Below are 19,655 nucleotides of genomic sequence, written 5' to 3'. Positions count from 1 at the left end.
CAGCAGTTTATTCTGACTTGGAGATGTGAACTTGGCCTGTCCTGGCCAAGGCTATAAGAGGCATCTTGTTCCCTCTTCCTCTCTGGTGTCCTGCCATTCATTTTTTGTAAGAGATGCAAGATACAGGAGGAGGACTGAACTAAACCTACTGCCTGAAGGCTTCACTGCAGGCATTCCAGCTGAGCTTTGAAGGTAGAGTGGGGGCAAAGGTGCTCAAGTTGGGCAAATAACCTGAACAGTGTTGGGTGAAGAAGCAGTCTACCCTGTCTGGAGTGTAGGTAACATCAGAGGGGTGGGGTGGGATGTAAGCCCAGAGAGAGCGCACAGGCATGGTCCAAAAAGCTTTAATGTCTGTTGGAGAGTTTGACCTTATTTTGTAGGCAATGGAAAGCTACTGGCAATTTTAGTTAGGGAGCAATGTGGTAAAGCTTTTTTTTTTTTTTTTTTTTTTTTTAAGATGTATTTGAGAGAGAGAGGGAGAAAGAAAGAGCAGAGGGAGAGAGACAAGCAGACTCTGCATTGAGCATGGAGCCTGATGTGGGGCTCCATCCCACACCCTGAGATCATGACCTGAGCCAAAATCAAGAGTTGGACGTTTCAGAGACTAGGAGCTACCCAGATGCCCCAAAGACTATTTTTTATAAAGCTTATTCTGGCATTAATAGACTGGAGACACAGCTGCCATTCCTGGTGTCAGATCTTCACTGGACTGATAAGATTAGAAAGAGGAATCAAAATGAAAGGCAAAATGGGCAAAATGGGCGGGTGATGGGCAGGCAAAATGGGCAGGTGATGTTGATGAAGTCCTAGTTACTTGACATAGTGGTGGCACTGAGGCATTAATTACGATACAATTCAGGAGGTGGGGCAGGTTTAGGAGGAAAAATAGAGTTTGGTTTAGATCTATCACTTCTATTGCTTCTATCACTTGTACAGTCTTAAATGCCACTTTTCTAGAGAAGGTTCATGGAGATACTCCTTTCCCCATTATTAAAAAACCCATTCTCCCTGTGATAAAACCAAATGTACTCAGTTGTATTAGATTCTTGTTGTTCCCCATCTAGCTCCCAGGGTTGCCTCCCCTTTCTTAGAACTTCATTATAAGGAGTGATGTTGTTTCTTAGGTGACCGTATCTCATTTGTCATTGACTGATCCATGTTCTCTGGTGAGCTTTGCTATTCACTATACATTCAAAAAGGGATATAAAAACAAAAAGTTAACCTAGGTCCTGATGAGGGTATGCCATCATTGTATCACCAATTTAAATTTAGACTTTTAAAATAGATAAATGCAAAAGGTATCGCAATGCTTCTATCACTTGTACAGTCTTAAATGCCACTTTTCTAGAGAAGGTTCATGGAGATACTCCTTTCCCCATTATTAAAAAACCCATTCTCCCTGTGATAAAACCAAATGTACTCAGTTGTATTAGATTCTTGTACAAAATAAAAACTTGGATAGTTAACTACACATTGTCCTAAATGCATAAAATAAAGAAAATAAACAGATGTATGTTCTCTTAGGAAATCTAGAATAGAGAGCCTTTTTTAGTATATGAGGCCAGTTTGCGAGCTGCTACATCATCCTGATTAAGGCTCTGGAAAGAAGTTGCAGACTGATGACATTTTGGAAGTAATGACAGTTTAAATAAAGAATATTCTCTGGCAAAATAAGTAGACTGTAATGGATAGAAAACACCCTTTATGTTTTAGTTAATGAGACACTGTGGTAGGTTCAATCATTGTGCCCAATGCTTCACTCCTCTTCTGTATTAAATGAGTCATCCAGGTCCTTCGCCATAGCCATTCCTCCAGTGTTTCTCCATCTTGCTAATTGTTGGGCTTGGTCATATGACTTATTTTGGTCAGTAGGATGTAGACGAGAGTGACAGAGGTCTGTCCCGGCCAAGGCTGTAAAAGGCATCCTGTTCCCTCTTCCTCTCCGGTGTCCCTGCCATTCATTTTTTGAAAGAGATGCAAGATACAGGAGGAGGCCTGAACTAAACCTATTGCCTGAAGGAGAGCCACGCAGCTAACGCAGATCCATGAACATGAAAATCAAAGTTGATTTTGGCTTACCACTTAGAGTTTATTACCACTCTAAGATTGTTGTAATAAATTTGAAAGATAAAACTCACAAACAGAAAAGAAACATGGTTAGTGAGCACAACTAACCATAAGCAACTGTCCTATTCTAACAAGATAGCAACTGTTAGAATTGGAACCAGAGAGGGATCAAACCCGTCTGGGTGAAATTCAGCTCATCTTTCAAACTGACAATATATAATAATATATTTTGATAGTAATTTTAATATAATAATATGGTAATCTGTGTGAGCTATTAAAAACTAATATTTAATATTCAGATTTACAATTTGATTATGGAATATAATCATCAAAATTATCTTGTATCATCTTTGAATCCAGATTACATTTTCCAAAAGTCATTCATCAGGTGTCTTGACCTGAATAACAGTCATCTCTGCCTTCACAAAGAAGGCAACAAAACCTGAGGAATAAAGTGAAATTCTGAGCTGAAATCTTAAAGAAGAACAATGTCTAAGAATATTTTAACTTCATATATAACAAATAATAGCAAGATGTTACAGTATCTATGGCTGTTTTTTTAAAAGTTTCCCCTCACTAGAAAGACAAAGTACTGCCTGTATCTTTTTAGATTTGAATGTATTTTTAGACACAGTGCAGTAGACTAGTTATACATGGTTCTCCCATCACTTGAAATGTAGCTAGTGCTAATTAAGATGTGCTGTAACTGCAATATATATAACAGCTTTCAAAACTTAAAATGAAAAACAAATATTAATAATAGTTCTTATGTGAACTACATATTGAAATGATAATACCTTGGATATGGTCACTTTCTTAAACTCTTGTTAGCTCTGTGGTTTGATTGCACCTTCTTTTACTTGTTGACTGATACAATAGAGTGAAGTATACCTTTTTTTAAAGATTTTATTTATTTGAGAGAGTGTGAGCGAGTGAGAGAGCGAGCGAGCATGAGCAGGGGCAGAGGGAGAGGGAGAAGCAGACTCCCCGATGAGCAGGGAGCCTGACATGGGGCTTGATCCCAGGACCCTGAAATCAAGACCTGAGCCGAAGGCAGAAACTTAACTAAGCCACTCAGGCACCCCGGAATGAAGTATACTTTTAAAAATGTCTATTTTGCATTTTATATTTCTTATTAATTTAAAAATTGGGTAAGGTGAAAATTTCTCTCCCTCTCTCTCTCTCTCTCATACACACACATGCACACACACACTTGCATAACTTCATTTTTTTGTTTACAGAAGTAACCATTTCTGATGTTTTCCCATTATGAGTTCATAGAATAAATTTCCCACCTTCTAAGGAATGGTGGAGCCCAGTTTAGGTGAATGGCCAGGAAGGAATGGTAATCATTTATAACCAGTGGCCAATTCAATATTGAAATCAATTGACAGTGACCCATTTTATTTGGCCCTTCTCATCTAGAATTTCCCAAAGCAGATTCCTGAACCTGCCAAAAAATCATGTTTCCCTGCAAAGGAAATGAGATCAGGTTGTGCCAGCTGATCTCTATGAGTTGAGACTTAAAACAAGTGGAATTTGACTCCAAATACCTTAATGGATTTTTTTTTCTTGGACCCAGACTGTAAGACAAAAAAAAGGAATAAGAAAATATTTCAATTTATTGAAGGAAACTAGTGAATTCTAATTCCAGCTTGTTGATGGGCAGTGTTTAGAAAAGACAAAACAATAAACTTGGGTCAGAAGACATGAATTTGCATATCTGCTGTACCATGTACTAGTTTGTATGACCCTTATTTATAAAATGGAAATAGTACTTATACACCCCCATGGGGTTTTTTAGAATCAGAATAGAGAATGTGCGTGACAGTGCTTTGTATATGTAGACATAAGAAAGGACCTGCTGCTGGCTCTATTTTATGACTTTTTATTTTCATTTTTATTTGATGCAGAATTGCTGTGCAGGGAGCAAGCACTGTAATTAAGAAGCCAGGAATATGGGGAATCCTTGATTAGTATCATACACCATGTACGTTACCATGCATAGTACGTGAACAGGATATCAGTGTTGCCATGACAGCCTTTGTGGACTTAAAGCAATATTAAGTCACAAGTCCATCAGGGAACAGGTCGTCTGTCTACTTCTCTCTCTCCCATGCCAGTCAGCCCTATATTCATACAGAGTTAAGTGTGAGTTTAGAAGTTACAAGGAGACAGTCTAGTATATTTGGGAGAGAAAATAATGGTTAAGTGCATTGCAGGATTTTAGGTCAGCCACTTGGGCAAGTGACTTAACCTCTCTGAGCCTCAGTTTCTGGTTCAATAAAGTGGGAGTGGTAGTAGCTTCCTTCAGACTGTTGTAAGGATTAAGGGAGAAAATGAATGTAATGCACTTGAGCACAGAGCATGGGACATAACAAATGCTCAATAAATACTAAGTTTAACAATATAACCACTAGCACTAGTAGAAAGAGTTTAAAATATTCAAACTTGGCTTCTCCTTCCTAATCCAAGTGCAAGTTCAATTGTGAGTGGCAGAAAAGAAAAACTTCGCATCCACAGTTTGTAAGCTTGTATTCACCTGGTAGTAAAAAAATGACGTGGTTATTCAAGAGATATAAGGACATTTGGCTTCCAGTTTGTAGGAAAGCTTTTCCTTCTTCACCCCAGCCCCACCCTGCATTAGTTCAGCAGTCAGTCCCCAAATCCAGAGATGGGGGAGCTTGGGACAACTTCAGAGTAACACATCACCACTCCACCTGCTCACAGCAGTCATTAAAGGAAGCAAGTACAGGGTCTCTTCATGTTTCTGTGACAAGGTCCATAGCTGCTGCTTCTCCCACAAAATAGTCCATGGAATAAGTAAATAGAGCCCATACTTGTGTGACAGGGATAGCAGCCACACTTTCAGATTTGGTTCCTGGCATACTTTGATGAGCAAATATCATGACAGAATAAAGGCGTGTTGTAGCTTTCTCACTACATTAAACCCTGGGACAAAAAGATATGGCATGGCTTTTAAAACTCAATGGGTATCTTTGTGGTACAACTGATGAGCTTATTTGGCTGTCAACTGTAAGGTTTGTGGTTTGAACCTATCCAGGGATGGCCTTGTCTCCAGCTAATTTCTTGATGGGGAAAATATTCTGGAATTAGTGGTGATGGTTGCACAACAATGCAAATGTGCGAAATGCTGCTGAACTGTACACATTAAAATGGTGGACCTTATATGTATTACTACAATAAAAATAAAACCCCAGTAGATTCACTGAAGGATGTATTTTCCAAACTCTTCATTGTAATTGTATTTTTCTTCCTGATGTGTATACCTACCATGTAGTATGCCCTGATAGCTGAATGCTTAGATGTTACATCAGCTTTTTTAAAAATCTCTGGTCTGGGGGGTCCCACTCCATAGAATTTTGGCATCACTGAAGAATATATAACTCATCCACAACGCTGTTTTGGATTGGAATATCATATTAATGATATAAGCACATAAATTCTCTTGCAAGACTCTTTGGCCCTGGCACATATTTGTCTACTCTAGAAAATTCTCCTGTGCAAACAGCAGGATGGGAATGAGATGGGTGTCTGCCCTCTCCAAAGGCATTGTATGGCATTCTTCATAAATGGGCAACAGGAGAAAGAAAGGGTCTGTATCAGTACAACTGAACGAGTTCCTGAGATCTTCTCTTGGCCGGTGCAGCTTACCATCCCAGGACTCAGGACTCTTTTGAGTTCTTCAGGACAAAGTCATGATTGGGTTTGTTGGTTTGTTTGTTTTTTATAAAGCAGAGATCATGAAAGGTAACAGGTCTTTAAGACCCATACAAGCACAGGGTACAAAAGAGAAAAGTGGAGTTGGGAAGAAATCACAAAAGAGACGATGTCTTCTGGGTAGTCCTTGAGGCAGAAGGTGGTGAATACCTTCCATGGAAAGGCTTCAGCAAAAGCCAAGGAAGCTTCATGCTGGTCAAGACTGGCCTTGGTGAGCAAGGAAGGATAACCTTGTACACCACTGTGGAGGAAGGTGCTCCTTGGGCAAGTTTTTTTTCTCACTTCAGCCAGCAGGTTTCAGCTGCTCCTGCTATACTGTGTCTTTCCAGAAGTATGAAGGCTTGTGAAAGATAAACACGCCTATGATGACCACTGCAACCAGGATCAGGGAGAAGAGAACCATGAGGAAGACATAGGTGGAGTGGGTCAGAGGTGCGGACAATGGCTGCTCAGCTGGAATCATGTTGGTCAGGTTCAGCATGTAGCCCAAAGTCCACCCGACATTGCTGCTCTGGATCTGCAAACAGTGGGAATAGGCTGTTGTTTCTGGTTTGAAGATGAAATGAGCTTTCATACAATCCCATCCATAACACAGCATCAGGAAGTGGAGAGCACCACGTTCAATTCTCTAGCTGGATTACTTTTACATTCTAAGTTGGGAATATGTTTGTGGGGAAAATGGAGCCTGAACAAGTGATGAAGGAGAGTTTGGAGTCTCACTGCTCTATTCCTGAAATTCAGGGAAATTTGATGAATAACTGTTTAGTGCCTCTGCCTAGAAGAACTTACTTCAAACCACCTTTAGAGATTTGCATTCCTCTTAAGTGAATGCACAGGGAAGGGTGTGGAAGGCAGGATGGTGACAGCAGGCAAAGGATAAGACAATAATGATTGTCGCTGGTCTCTTACATCTATATCACCCAGGAATCTCATCCTTAAGTAACTAGGACGTCTTTGTGATTCAGTGAAGGAAGACCGGGAAATAATCCCAGCAAGTCAGTGTTACTTTATGGAAGTTGGAATACTGTCCACATGTTCAGAAGGGATTCTTCCTAAATGTTAAGACATGCTCTGGCCCTGCCATCTTCCTAGGAGTATTTTCCAGTCACCTCCAAACATACTGGAGTGTAGATAGTCTGTGAATAATAAATAATTTTGAAAATGTTTTATTTTTCCTAATTAGGAAAATTAGGACATACAGATAATCCTAAAAAGCAAAATAAAAACCAGCTATATTTCACCACTCAGAAGTTGCTGCTATTATCTTTTTGTGACACATGCTTCCAGGCTTCTCTGTGCATGTCTTTTGCTTTACAAAACATGGAATTAAGTTATATGTAGACTTCTTCACTTAACAATACCTTTCTAAACATCATCTCATGTCTCTAAGGATCATCACTGACATGAACTGTCTTCTAGGTTTATTTTTACTCACTGTATCCAATTATTTATAGATCCTAGAAATGAAGTGATTGGATAAAATGACATGCATATTCTAAGGCTTTTAGCACATAGTGCCACAACAGTCTCCCCAAAGGTTGTGCCAATTTATGTTCCGACCAGTTTCTGTGTAGAAATGCTCCTCTCCCCTAAACCTTTACCAGTCTGTACTGGGAACTAACAATTTGTGATGGGTCCGCTTCCCTTTATGGGGCTCAGGAACCTTGTCTGACGGCATGTATCAAGGAAGTTTCCAGAGTTAGAGGAGTTACCGCCTATGGTTTAGAAATACTAGATCATTCACTGAAGTCCAAAGAATACAAATCACTCACAAATTTGACACAGACATATCCTTCAGACAGACAAAAAAAATTGTGATGAAATTAAAGAAGACTAGGAGGGAAAGATGAGCATTTGAATTAGTAAGGTCAATATCGACATGAGTGTAATGAAAATAGCATCCTTTAGGCTGCTACACCCCGGAGCCTCAATGTTTTGCTTTGCTTGAAGTCACCATATTTTAAAAAAGGGAGTTAATTGTCTTTGCCATTAGTGGGTATGGGTTTAAAAGGTGGAGAAGCACGGCTCTTGATACTTTTGAAGCAGGAATTGCCTATCGATATGAAGGTTTCTCTATGCCTGGATACCTGCAGGTGGCGCTATGGTAAAGAACAGCAGTGAGGTTGCTTCTGTAAATCTCTGGCTAAGCCTGCTAAGCAAAGACCCCCATTGACAATCACTCATCTTCTTTCTGCTAAGCTTTCAGATTAGTCAACCTTGAAGCGACAACCAACAAGACCTGCAGTCCTTATAAGAAGCCATAATAATCATTTCCAGATCATGGAAGGGGCCTTTGGGATGAATGTTGAAATCAGCAAACAGAAACACTGAGAGGACTGAAACACAGTTACATTTAAGATCTCACTGTTTTATAAGGAATTAGTCACTGCTGCATGAACCGAAAGAAGAGGCTCTCTCTCTCTCTTTCTCTCTCCCATAGCTCTCCTTGGTTCAGAACACAGCAGGGCTTGATACAAAATGTCAGCTTGGGTTAGAGGTGAAATGGTACAACAGGACACCAGACTGACTTCTACCTTTTTCAAGCCCAAAGCTGCCTCAGTCACCCAATCTCCCCACAACCTAACACGTCCCCAAATTACCTTGCCCATGAAATGAATGTTCTTCCAGGAATCAGTTGTGAAACCATAGCCATTCAGAAGGAGAGAGAGGATGTAGGTTCCAGAAAAGCAGTATTCACTCAGGTACTTCTCCTTCACATCACCAAAATATGTCTTCAGCTGGAAGTGAAGTGAAAGAAATATCACAACAGGCACCTCCCCCACGGCCCCTTTAACCATTTGAGTCAGTCGATCAAGACAGGAGAAAGGCCCACCTCACCCAGGCCTGAGCGCTGTCCTCTTTAGAGAGACCTGGGGATGGCGCTGCACTCCTTCAGTGGGTGCAGGGCTATAGTTCAGGGTCTGTTAAGGAAACTTTTCCTCCACTGGGTTCTGTGGGATAACAAGTGCTCCAGGAAAACAGTGGTTTCCATGATCTAGTAAGTTCCAAAACACAGACTTTCAGTATACTTCTTCACCCCTTCAGAAACTTCCATTTCACAATCACATTAACATTTTAAAAACTGAAAAATCTTGCATGAAAGAAATCCATCAGTCTGTTTAATCAGACTTTTCTAAGTTCTTGACCAGACTCTGAGTTCAGAGTGTCTGAAGGAATTAGTGCATCTGAAGCATGTTAAAGAAAGAGTGTCATGAAAAGTCTTGCCTCTCATGGGGCGCCTGGGGAGTTCACTTGGTTAAGCGGCTGCCTTTGGCTCAGGTCATGATCTCAGGGTCCTGGGACTGAGCACCACATACGGCTCCCTGCTCAGCGGGGAGTCTGCTTCTCCTTCTCCCTCTGTCCCTACCCCACTCATGCTTCTTCCGTCTCTCTCAAATAAATAAAATATTTAAAAAAAAAAAAAAAAAAGCCTTGCCACTCGATTTAGTACCTGGACTAACAGTGTTGGGGTTTCCCAGGAGCTTATTAGTCCTCACACCAGAACTACCAATACAGAATGTGTTGTTTAATGTGATACTCAGGTGATCACATGCATAGTAAATTTTGAGAAACCCTACAACACAGTTTAAGACATGTTTTGCTCAGCACTGCTAACAGTGCCAACATCTCACCTTCTGTCCTCAGCCCTTACCTGACCTCTTTTGTTGCTTATAAGTCATGCAAAGGGGTCTTTTTGAGTCCACATGTTTGCTCACCCTACTTCCAAATGAAGGCTGCCTGCTGACTCTTACCTCTCCTGTTGTAAATATATGCCCAGATGTCCATAGCTTACTCTGCTCCTTGCTGGCCCTCAGAGAACAACAGACGATAACATCTGTAGCTCAGCCCTGAGTTTTGTCTGCTGCCCTATTCCTCAGCTCTTGAAAATGGGCATTCCCTCCTGGACACCTTGGGCAGAGAGAGAACTAATACTTGTTAAACATATATCAAGTACTAGGAATCAGGCCAGATGCCTTATATATATGACTCCCTGGCTACCTGCCCGCCCACTACCACCACCCCAATTTTGTCCAGATTTTTCTCTCTCCCCAAGTAACCCCTCATCTCTAAACTCCCTACCTGCTAGCTGGGGTCTGTTTCTCACTTGGTTTCTGCCAGCCCCCAATCTCTAAAAGGCTAAGTCCACACCTAGCCTGCCTTGGCCTGCTCTGGTGGAATTCTCTGAATGACCCAACATGGAACTTGTCTTTTTCTCATAGTCCTAGAAACAAACTACTCTTCGATCAGCTCCTCTGTATGGGGCATTCTCCCAAGACCTTGGTGTGACATCAGTGCCTATCCAGATCCTGCCCCCATCTTACAGTAACTGCACTCTTTTTTTTCCTTCATGGAAAGACTTATCCAATTTGATGTAGTCTCAGCAGGCCTGTTAAACAAAAAACTGGTATGGAATTCCAAGAATCCACTTGGGCCAAACTGGAAAGTGCTGCAACCCACAGGTCTTTAAAAGCTGACCTCTCCCTTGGGGGAATGCCATTTTGGTCTAATTTTCCTGAATTCTACAAATTCCTACCCCCTCCTCCTGGAAAGATGTACATTGCCATGCAGTCTAATCTGCTGAGGATTAATTAATTAATGTAATTAATTAATGTAATTAATTATGATAGTATGCTTGATTAATATAATCAGAATAATAAATGTAACAATACATTATATGTGAAATATATTATTATATTTATTACATATAAATATGAAATAATATAATTACTATAATTACTGTATAATATAATTAATTGACATAATTAATTATGATAGTAGCCAAAAAATATGGAACCCAAAAGCATCTACCTGGTTCATCAGTCCAGATCTAATCATGTTTTTGCTTGTGGACTCAACACTATGTTCTCTCCAAATGGGAGGATGGTTTGCCTTTCTCTATCCTAACCCTCTCTCTGCCAGTCTCTCCTCTCTCTTTTCTATTCCTAAGGCAATGGATAGTACCAGCTTCTCTTCTCCTTGCCTATTGCCCCTTATCATTCCCCCCAGATGAAGGGGCATGGCAAGTCTTCAAGAATGGGATGCTTTTCCCTAGAAAGAGTAATAGTCCATAAGTTTGAATGTCAGGACCCAGAATATACAGAAAAATCCTAGTTAGTAGTATACACAGAATCGTACAGCGTCAGTCTCATAGGCTGACCAGAGATCTTGAATGCACATATTTTCTGAGTGGAAAAGTGATTATTCTGGTTGTCAAAATTAGAGGGTTGCCGACCTTCTAATTAACCAATCAGAAGACAAGAATGATATGTCCCTTTCACTCTCCTAACCTCTCCTCAGCGACCCAAGGATTGGGGGCATCCCCAAGGATTTGGAGGACATCAACAGGGGTAGTTTGCATTTTATTTCTCCTGCTAAAGCAGGGACAGGCAGCAAGATATAATATGTATAAAATATCTAGCTCACTTTTCAGCAATAAGATATGTCTAACAATTATCAGTTCTCTTTCAGCCAAAGGTGTCTAGAAGGGACATTCCCAAACTCTAGTCACACAGGAGTAGCAGGAAAAGAGTTGCCCTATTAGAGTGTACTTGAAACCTATGCATTCCATATGGACAGACAAGGCAGTTGGGGAAAATGAAACCTAGGTCATAACACCCACCTCAACATCAAGGCTCTGGGTGAGGTTCTAGTTCTCACTCTACAACTCCTCCCATCCCCTGTCAAAGACTACAGAATTTCTTTCAGGTGCAGGCCTTAATGAGTCTACTTCCAGGACCTCTGAGCAGCAACTCGTGGCTTATCGGAGTAGACCTACAGGTCTGCATATAGGTATTGCCAACCTAATGTAACCTGATAAAATTAAAAACAAACAAGCAAACAAAACACACACACACACACACACACACACACAAACAGATGAGGGTAAAGAGAAAAGATGTGATAGAACTTTCACCCTGAACAAGAAGTAATTTTTCTCCCCCCAGGGACATCTGGGTGGCTCAGTCAGTGAAATGTCCAACTCTTAATTTCAGGTCAGGTCTTGATCTCAGGGTCATGGGTTTGGGCTCTGCACTGGGCTCCATGCTGGGCACAAAGCCTACTTTAAAAAAAATTTTTTTTTCCAAAAGCAGCTTAAATCTACCTCTGTCACAGGCATGCATTGGGGTTGTTTCAAGTTGCCTCAACTCCAAGATGCCCACCTTCCTCCACAGATCACTACTAGCTGCAAATGAGACATTTCAAGAGGCTCTTTCAAAAAGCCCAGAGTCCTCTTCCTTCTTATTCTAACTCAGACAAAATATGGAGGAATAAGTCCATACCTCCGGCTCTTGCACAACCTTCCTTCCTCTGTCAGCGCCAAGGAGGCAAGCATCCATTTCTAGTTAATTACACCTACTCAGAATGAAAGTACCACTCAAGTGTGCAACCCTGTCAACTTAAAACAGCTTCCCCTGGGCACCACCCTCAGCTGATCTGTTTTGATTAGAGTAGACCCCATACCTCTCTCTTCCCTGGAAACTTTCACCAGGTAGTACTAGATCTTCAATGATTCAGTGCCTCAGACAAGAAACATCTGTGCTTCAAATTTAAGAATAAGTAGGAGGTACCTGGGACGTAGGCACGAGAAAGGGTCTTGCCACAATGGTGTTTATAGCAGATTCTGTGAACTGCTGTGTCTTCCTTGCTAATAAAACTCTGATTTGGGGTGTGGGGAGAGGAATGTGTGACAGTGTACCCAGCTCCAGAGCATAGCTCACGCTGGGTCTGAGGGTCTAAGCCAGTCCTAAAATCCCGCACCCTGCTTTCCCAGCCAGTCCCAGCTAATGAGATGTCAGGGAAAGAATGCTAAGGAGTTTCTGGGGTAACTGATGCTTTCTTGTAAAATGCAACAGATGTATCTGGCTCTCCCCTTCTTCTGACCTTGAACATGAGTGATCTCTGAAGCCACATCTTGTGTCTGTGAAGAAAGCAGCCCTAATGACAGAACTGAAGAAGGAACGCCTGAGACAGAGTCAAGCTGTTGACCTCACACCAGCAGCCGCGGACTGCCAGACTTGCTTGGTATCAGGTGAGAAAAGTAAAGCTATGCTGGCTTTAGCCAGTATATGCCCAGTTGTCAAGAAATGCCCATGCACGCACTCTGTGATGAGTGTGCCCTCTGGGATCCTCTAACGTCTTTGCTGGGTCTCCGGGTAGCAGGACTTGATGAGCAGACTCCCATCCTCTGTGCCTTCAAAGGCACAGAGAGATACCAAACAGCTGCTGTTTCTCATCACTTACCTCCTCCCAAGGCTGAGAACAGAACTTTTCCATAGTGTCCGTCATCTTTTCCGGTGAGGGAGTTTCCTCTGATGTAAAGTTTAAAAATTCCATCACATAATAATAAGCCGAAAATGCCTGCAAGAAAAAATGCAGTTTTGCACTGTGTCCAACATAGAGGGACACTGATTCACTCTCCAGAAGGGTGAATCCCTGGCGAAGGTGCCTGGAAATCTCTGTTGAGTACATTAATGAACCAAGTAATATTCCAGACCCAAAAGTTGTTTCCCTCCTAGAAGAGGTGTTACTTTGTTGTTGTCGTGCTGACATGCATTTCTGAGCCACCTGGTAACTAACTGTCTCTCTAATTTTAATGGAAGAGTCAGGAAGAAAGAAAAATGAGGGGAGATAAAAAGAAAGAGGTTAAAAAAATCCCATCTTTTAAAAACTGTATTATATAGGAGCTTTTAATAAATAAAAACTGGGAACGTCTATACAAAGACATTAAAAGTTGTCTCTAAATGGCAATTGTAAGGTGTTCTTTCCTTTTCTGCTTTTTTGGCCTATTTCTAAAATGTCCATGTACTTCTTTCTTTAAATAGTCAACCTTTATTCAACAAATATTTATTGAAGTCTATCATGAACTAAGCATAACTGAAAGGTTTTTAAAATCATGATCATATGTGAGAACTACGGAAAAGAGTACAAATGAGTAGAAAGGAAAATACTCCATTAAAATTCACAGGATCGGTGCTAGGAAGCGTTTTCTACAATACTGAATTCCATGTCTTGCCTTTCCACTCCTTTTTCTCACCCTTCAGTTGAACTTTTGTCCCCCTCCTCCACTCACCTACCCACTCCAATGGCCACTTAAAAACAAAATGTATTGGGGCGCCTGGGTGGCTCAGTGGGTTAAGACTCTCCCTTCGGCTCAGGTCATGATCTCAGAGTCCTGGGATTGAGCCCCGCATGGAGCTCTCTGCTGGGCAGGGAGCCTGCTTCCCCCTCTCTCTGTGCCTGCCTCTCTGCCTACTTGTGCTCTCTCTCTCTCTGTTAAATAAATAAATAACTCTTAAAAAAAAAACAAAAAACAAAAAACTGGGGGTGCCTGGGTGGCTCAATGGGTTAAAGCCTCTGCCTTTGGCTCAATTCATGATCCCAGGGTCCTGGGATCCAGCCCCACATCGGGCTCTCTGCTCAGCGGGGAGCCTGCTTCCTCCTCTCTCTGTGCCTGCTTCTCTGCTTACTTGTGATCTCTGTCTGTCAAATAAATAAATAAATAAATATTTTTTAAAGAATAAATAAATAAAAATTAAAAAAAAAAACTGGATCACTTTACCCCTCAACATAAAGTCTTCAATGACTCCTAAATATATGTAGAATAAAGTCCAAACTCTACCAGGTCTCTCAAAGCCAGGCAAGCTCCAACCCTTCCCCCTTTGCCAATACCACCTCCTACCACTGCCACCTGCACACGCCACCCCCCAGGCCTTCCAGTCACTGCCGAGCTTTGCCTCCCTGCGGTGGCACACCTGCTCTTCCCGCTGTAGGGATTCCCTTTACCTTGACTCATGTTTTCTAATCGTCCCCCTGGACTAGGACAGTGGTCCTAGGACAGTCCCTTTCACGGGACTCTGCTGCTTTCTTCCCTATGGTTGCCACAGTCTAATTTGCTTTTGTTTGTGTTTCTGGTCTTCCATCTGCTTGCCCTCTAGAAGGCCAGTGCCACGATGGCAGCTGAATCTGCTTGCGCCGGCATGGCACCCGGCACATGGTGGGAGCGCTAATGATGTGTAAGTGGCAGGAAACCACTCTCGAATTCCTAGAGCATGGCCTTGAAGGTAAGAGACGCTGGGTGGATCTCTGTTGACTGAGAAACTGGATAAATCCAGAGACTGGATAGCTCCAGTGTGCATAGCCAATGCCCAGAAATGTTCCCGCCTATTAATTAAAACTACTCAAGAGTATTTTTCTCTAGTGAACTGACTGTGGGGCAGGAAGGAGAGGAGGACTTTTTAGGGTGTACTTTTAAATGTTTTATTTTTGTTGTGTAAGAGCATTTAACATGAGATCTACCCTCTTAAATTTTTAAATGTGCAATACAGTATTGTTAACTATATATAAGGACAAGATTGTATGGCCAATCTCTAGAACTGAATCATCTAGAGTAACTGAAACTTTATACCTGTTAATGAGCAACTCCCCATTCCTCCTGTCCTTCCCTACCATTCTATTCACTGAACACATGGAATGTCTTTGCATTTGTCTTTAATTTCTTTCATCAGTGTTTTGTAGTTTTCAGTGTACAAGTCTTTCTCCTCTGTAGTTAAGGTTATTACTAAATATTTTATTCCTTTTGAGGTTCTTGTAAATGAGATTGTTTTCCTTTCAGATAGTTCCTTTTTAATGTATAAAAAAGCAACTTGTTTTTGGATATTGATTTTATGCCCTGCAACTTTACTAAATTCATTTATTCTAATGGGTTTCTTATTTTTCTTTTTTTAATTGAAGTATAGTTGACACACTATTTTACATCAGTTACAGGTGTACAACAGTGATTCAGTATGTCTGTATATTATGTTAGGCCCACCACAAGTGTAGCTTCCATCCTTCACCGTACAGCACTAACAATACTATTGACTAGATTCCCTATGCTGTACTTTTGTCCCCGTGACTTACTCATTCCATCACTAGAAGCCTGTATCTCCCATCCTCCTTCAGCCATTTTGTCCATCCCCCGCCCTCCCTCCCCTCTGGCAACCACCAGTTTGTTTTCTGTATTGATGAGCCAAACAGGTTTCATGTGGTTTTTAGACTTTAGGGTGTTCTTTATGTACAATCTTGTCATCTGTAAACAGAGACAATTTTTACTTCTTTCTTTCTGATGTGGATTCCTTTTATTTCTTCTTGCCTAACTGCTCTGATGAGTTCTTCCAGTACTATGCTGAATAGAAATGGTGAGATTGGGCACCCCTGCCTGGCTCTTGATCTCAGAGGAAGAGCTTACAGTTGTTACCGCTGAGTATGATGTTGGCTGTGTGGTTTTATACCTGACTTTTATTGTACTGATGCAATTTCTTTCTGTTTCTACTTTGTCGAAACTTTATCATAAATGAGTGTTCGACTTTATCAGATGCCTTTTCTGCATCTATTGAGATGTGTAGTATTCACCCTTCATTCTGTTCATGTGCTGTATCACACTAATTGATTTTTATGTATGGAGTCATCATTGCATCCCAGGGATAAATCCCACTTAGTCATGGTATGTTATTCTTTTAATGGACTATTGAATTCAGCTTGTTGAAGATTTTGCTTGTTCCAAAGTGTACTCTTTAATTTCCACATACTCGTGAATTTTCTGGTTTCCTTCTGCTATTGACTTCTGGGTTCATTCTACTGTGTAGAAAAGATACCTGGTATAATTTCTGTCTTCCTAAATTTGTGAGACTTGTTTTATGACCTAAGATGTGACCTGTCTTAGAGAATAGTCCATATGCACTTGAGAAGTTTATATATTCTGCTGTTCTTGGGTGGAATGTTCTATATGTGTCTGTTAGGTCTATTGGTTTATAGTGTGGTTCGAATCTGTGATTGTTCTATCCCGTATTGACAGTGAGGCACTGAAATCTTCTACCGTTATGGCATTGCTGTCTCTTCCTCCCAGCAGTTCTGTCAATGTTTGCTTCAAAGATTCAGGTACTCTGATTTGGGCATATATCATATATATTTATAATTAATGTATCTTCTGGATGAATTATCCCGTTATCATTCTATAATGTCCTTCTCAGCCTCATGTGACGTTTCATGACTTACAGCATATTTTGTCTGATATAAATATGGCCACCCTTGTTTTCTTTTGGTTGGCACTTGCATGGAATATCTTCACTTTTGACCCATGTGAGTTCCTTAAATCTAAAGTAAGTTTCTTATGTGACATATAGTTGGATCTTTAAACTTTTTGTATAGTTCAATTTTTTTTTATAACAAGCATGTCTTAAATTTTATAATAAATATTTCTTTAAATTTCATTTAGGGACATTTCAAAAGACTTTCTGATATTACTCCTTGAGCTCATTCTACCAGCAAAGGGCTTAATGACTTAAGAATCTAGAAATTCACTTGCTTTTGCTAAGGTGTGACATGTGTTTTTTAAAGAAATAAAAATTATTTTAAAAAACTTTTAACAAACAGGGGCACCTGGGTGACTTAGTTAAGCATATGCCTTCAGCTCAGGTCATGATCTCAGGGTCCTAGGATGGAGCCCACATCGGGTTCTCCACTTAGTGGCATATCTGCTTCTCCCTCTCCCTCTGTGATCACTCTTAAATAAAATCTTTAACAAAACATTAAGAGAAAATTTGTGTAGGCAGATACAGCAAAATACTGGACCATCAGTGGGGTACATATCTTGTCAGCATGAACTCCTGGGTCTGTGCCACTGCCTACCCTCAAAGCTCTGCATGCCATGAACTCTTGAAAATTCTTCCCTGACCTACAGATGTTTCCCTTTAACATCTCAGAATCCTGCTCTTCTTTATTTTTCAACATACAAAAATTGCCCTCTTCTTTTCCTTCAAAATACATATGTGTTAAAAATACTTATTCAAAGGTAACACACGTTTATTGTATAGAATTTAATTAGTACAAGTTAAAAATAAAAGTTACTCCTTCATCTAACCATCCCCTAGAAAAAAATACTTTTAATAATTTACTGCTTAATCCCTGTTTTACATATATATGTAAAACATTAAAATATATATATGTATTTACCTAAATATCATTATTAAACACATTGTTTTATAATCCTGCTTGGTTTCACTTGATAATAATACAATATGGGCAAGTTGCCCTGTAGATTTTAGTTTACCCATTTAAATGACTATAAAATATTATTATTTATGGATATATCATGATTTATGTAATCTCCTATACATGAATATTTCGGCTTTCTAATATTTCACTATTATAAATAATGCTATAATGTATTTGCATCTCTGTACCTTTTCTTGAGATGATTTCCTTGGGGTAAAATATTTGGTCAGAAGGCAAATACATTTTGTGAGTAGAAATATGCACTAAAAGACATCAACAAGAGTGTTCATAAAACAGTACATAATATCCTCAAACTGGAAACAACTAAAATGTCCATTAACTATAGAATGGATAGATAAATTTTAGTGTGTCCAAGCAAAGGAATACTCCATTGCAATGAAGGAAAGAGCTGCTGTTAAACACGACAACATACATAGATCTTAGATAATACTGAGTGAAAGAAGTCAGACAAAAAAAATATTTTGAATCCCCAAACTGGCAACACGAATCTATCATGATAGAAGTCGGAGTAGTAGTTATCTTTGGAGGGGGCTTATCACCTGGGAGAGAGAATAAGGGAACAAATATCCTGTATCTTCACCCAGTTGATGGACTTCCAGGTGTTTTCCTTATAAACTATCAAGCTGTGGCCTTAGAATGTGCACACTTTACTACAAGTGTATTAGACCTAAATTTTTTAAATATCTTTACATATCTCATGAGGTCTTTTTTTTTTTTTAAGATATACTTGTTTATTTTAGAGAGACAGAAAAAGAGTGAGGGGAGAGAAGAGGGAGAGAATCCTCAAGCAGACTCCCCGCTGAGTGTGGAGCCTGATGTGGGGCTCAATCTCATGAACCATGAGGTCACTACCTGAGCTGAAACTAATCAGACCTACTGAGCCACCCAGATGCCCCCTTATAAGATCTTCTTTCAAAAAGGTTGAATCACTTTATAACTGTAGGAGGTAATTTTCCCTGAAGCTTAAAATATGTTCTATTTTCTATGAGTCCCACAAATCTTCCTTTTTATGTGCCCCTTAAACAGTGTTATTCATTTATTCTAAAACCCAAAATCATTTCTTTCTAAACCCCTGAAGCACATCTTCATCTTCAGTTTTCCTAAAATCACCACCATTTCCCTGTACTGTAGAAATCTCTGGGTTTACAAACCATAAACCTCAAACAAAGGCATCTAATGATCACAAAGGTGATTGTTAAGCTTAGGGGGAAAACCTTCTAAAATACCAGAGGTGGGGCACCGGGGTGGCTCAGTGGGTTAAAGCCTCTGCCTTCGGCTCGGGTCATGATCCCAGGATTCTGGGATCGAGCCCCCGCATCAGGCTCTCTGCTCAGCGGGAAGCCTGCTTCCTCATCTCTCTCTCTGCCTGCCTCTCTGCCTACTTGTGATCTCTGTCTGTCAAATAAATAAATAAAATCTTAAAAAAAAAATAAAAATAAAATAAAATACCAGAGGCAAGTCTCCTGGCTGCCCACATGGAAAAACCCATTGAACTACTTTCAGGTCTCTGAACACACTTCATGCTTTCTCACCTTCAGGCTTCTGTGCATATTGGACATATCACTAGAATATTCCAAATACTGACATTCTTTTACTGAGAATATACAATATTCCAGGAATTCTAGGAATAATATATCTAGCAGGCCTAAAAATGAAAACTTTCTCACCTTCAGGCTTCTGTGCATATTGGACATATCACTAGAATATTCCAAATACTGACATTCTTTTACTGAGAATATACAATATTCCAGGAATTCTAGGAATAATATATCTAGCAGGCCTAAAAATGAAAA

At 40.3% G+C, this 19,655-nt stretch overlaps 1 protein-coding gene across 1 annotated transcript in view; it reads right to left on the bottom strand.

The window, feature by feature from the left end:
* Positions 1-3,668: 3,668 nt before the first annotated feature.
* The window catches only part of ENTPD1 (ectonucleoside triphosphate diphosphohydrolase 1), a 93,535-nt gene continuing 77,548 nt past the window's right edge, over positions 3,669-19,655 (bottom strand). Inside the window, exons 8-10 of the mRNA XM_059398220.1 lie at positions 13,051-13,167; positions 8,409-8,546; positions 3,669-6,325 (exon numbers count right to left, since the gene is read on the bottom strand). Of these exons, the coding sequence (XP_059254203.1) occupies positions 6,119-6,325; positions 8,409-8,546; positions 13,051-13,167 (462 nt within the window). The 3' untranslated portion in view covers positions 3,669-6,118. The remainder of the gene's footprint in view (positions 6,326-8,408; positions 8,547-13,050; positions 13,168-19,655) is intronic.

This window comes from Mustela nigripes, chromosome 4, assembly GCF_022355385.1.
Source record: "Mustela nigripes isolate SB6536 chromosome 4, MUSNIG.SB6536, whole genome shotgun sequence".
In the NCBI taxonomy this organism is placed as follows: Eukaryota; Metazoa; Chordata; class Mammalia; order Carnivora; family Mustelidae; genus Mustela; species Mustela nigripes.
The sequence above is the reverse complement of the archived record's forward strand: the minus strand, read 5'-3'. Positions and strand labels throughout refer to the sequence as shown.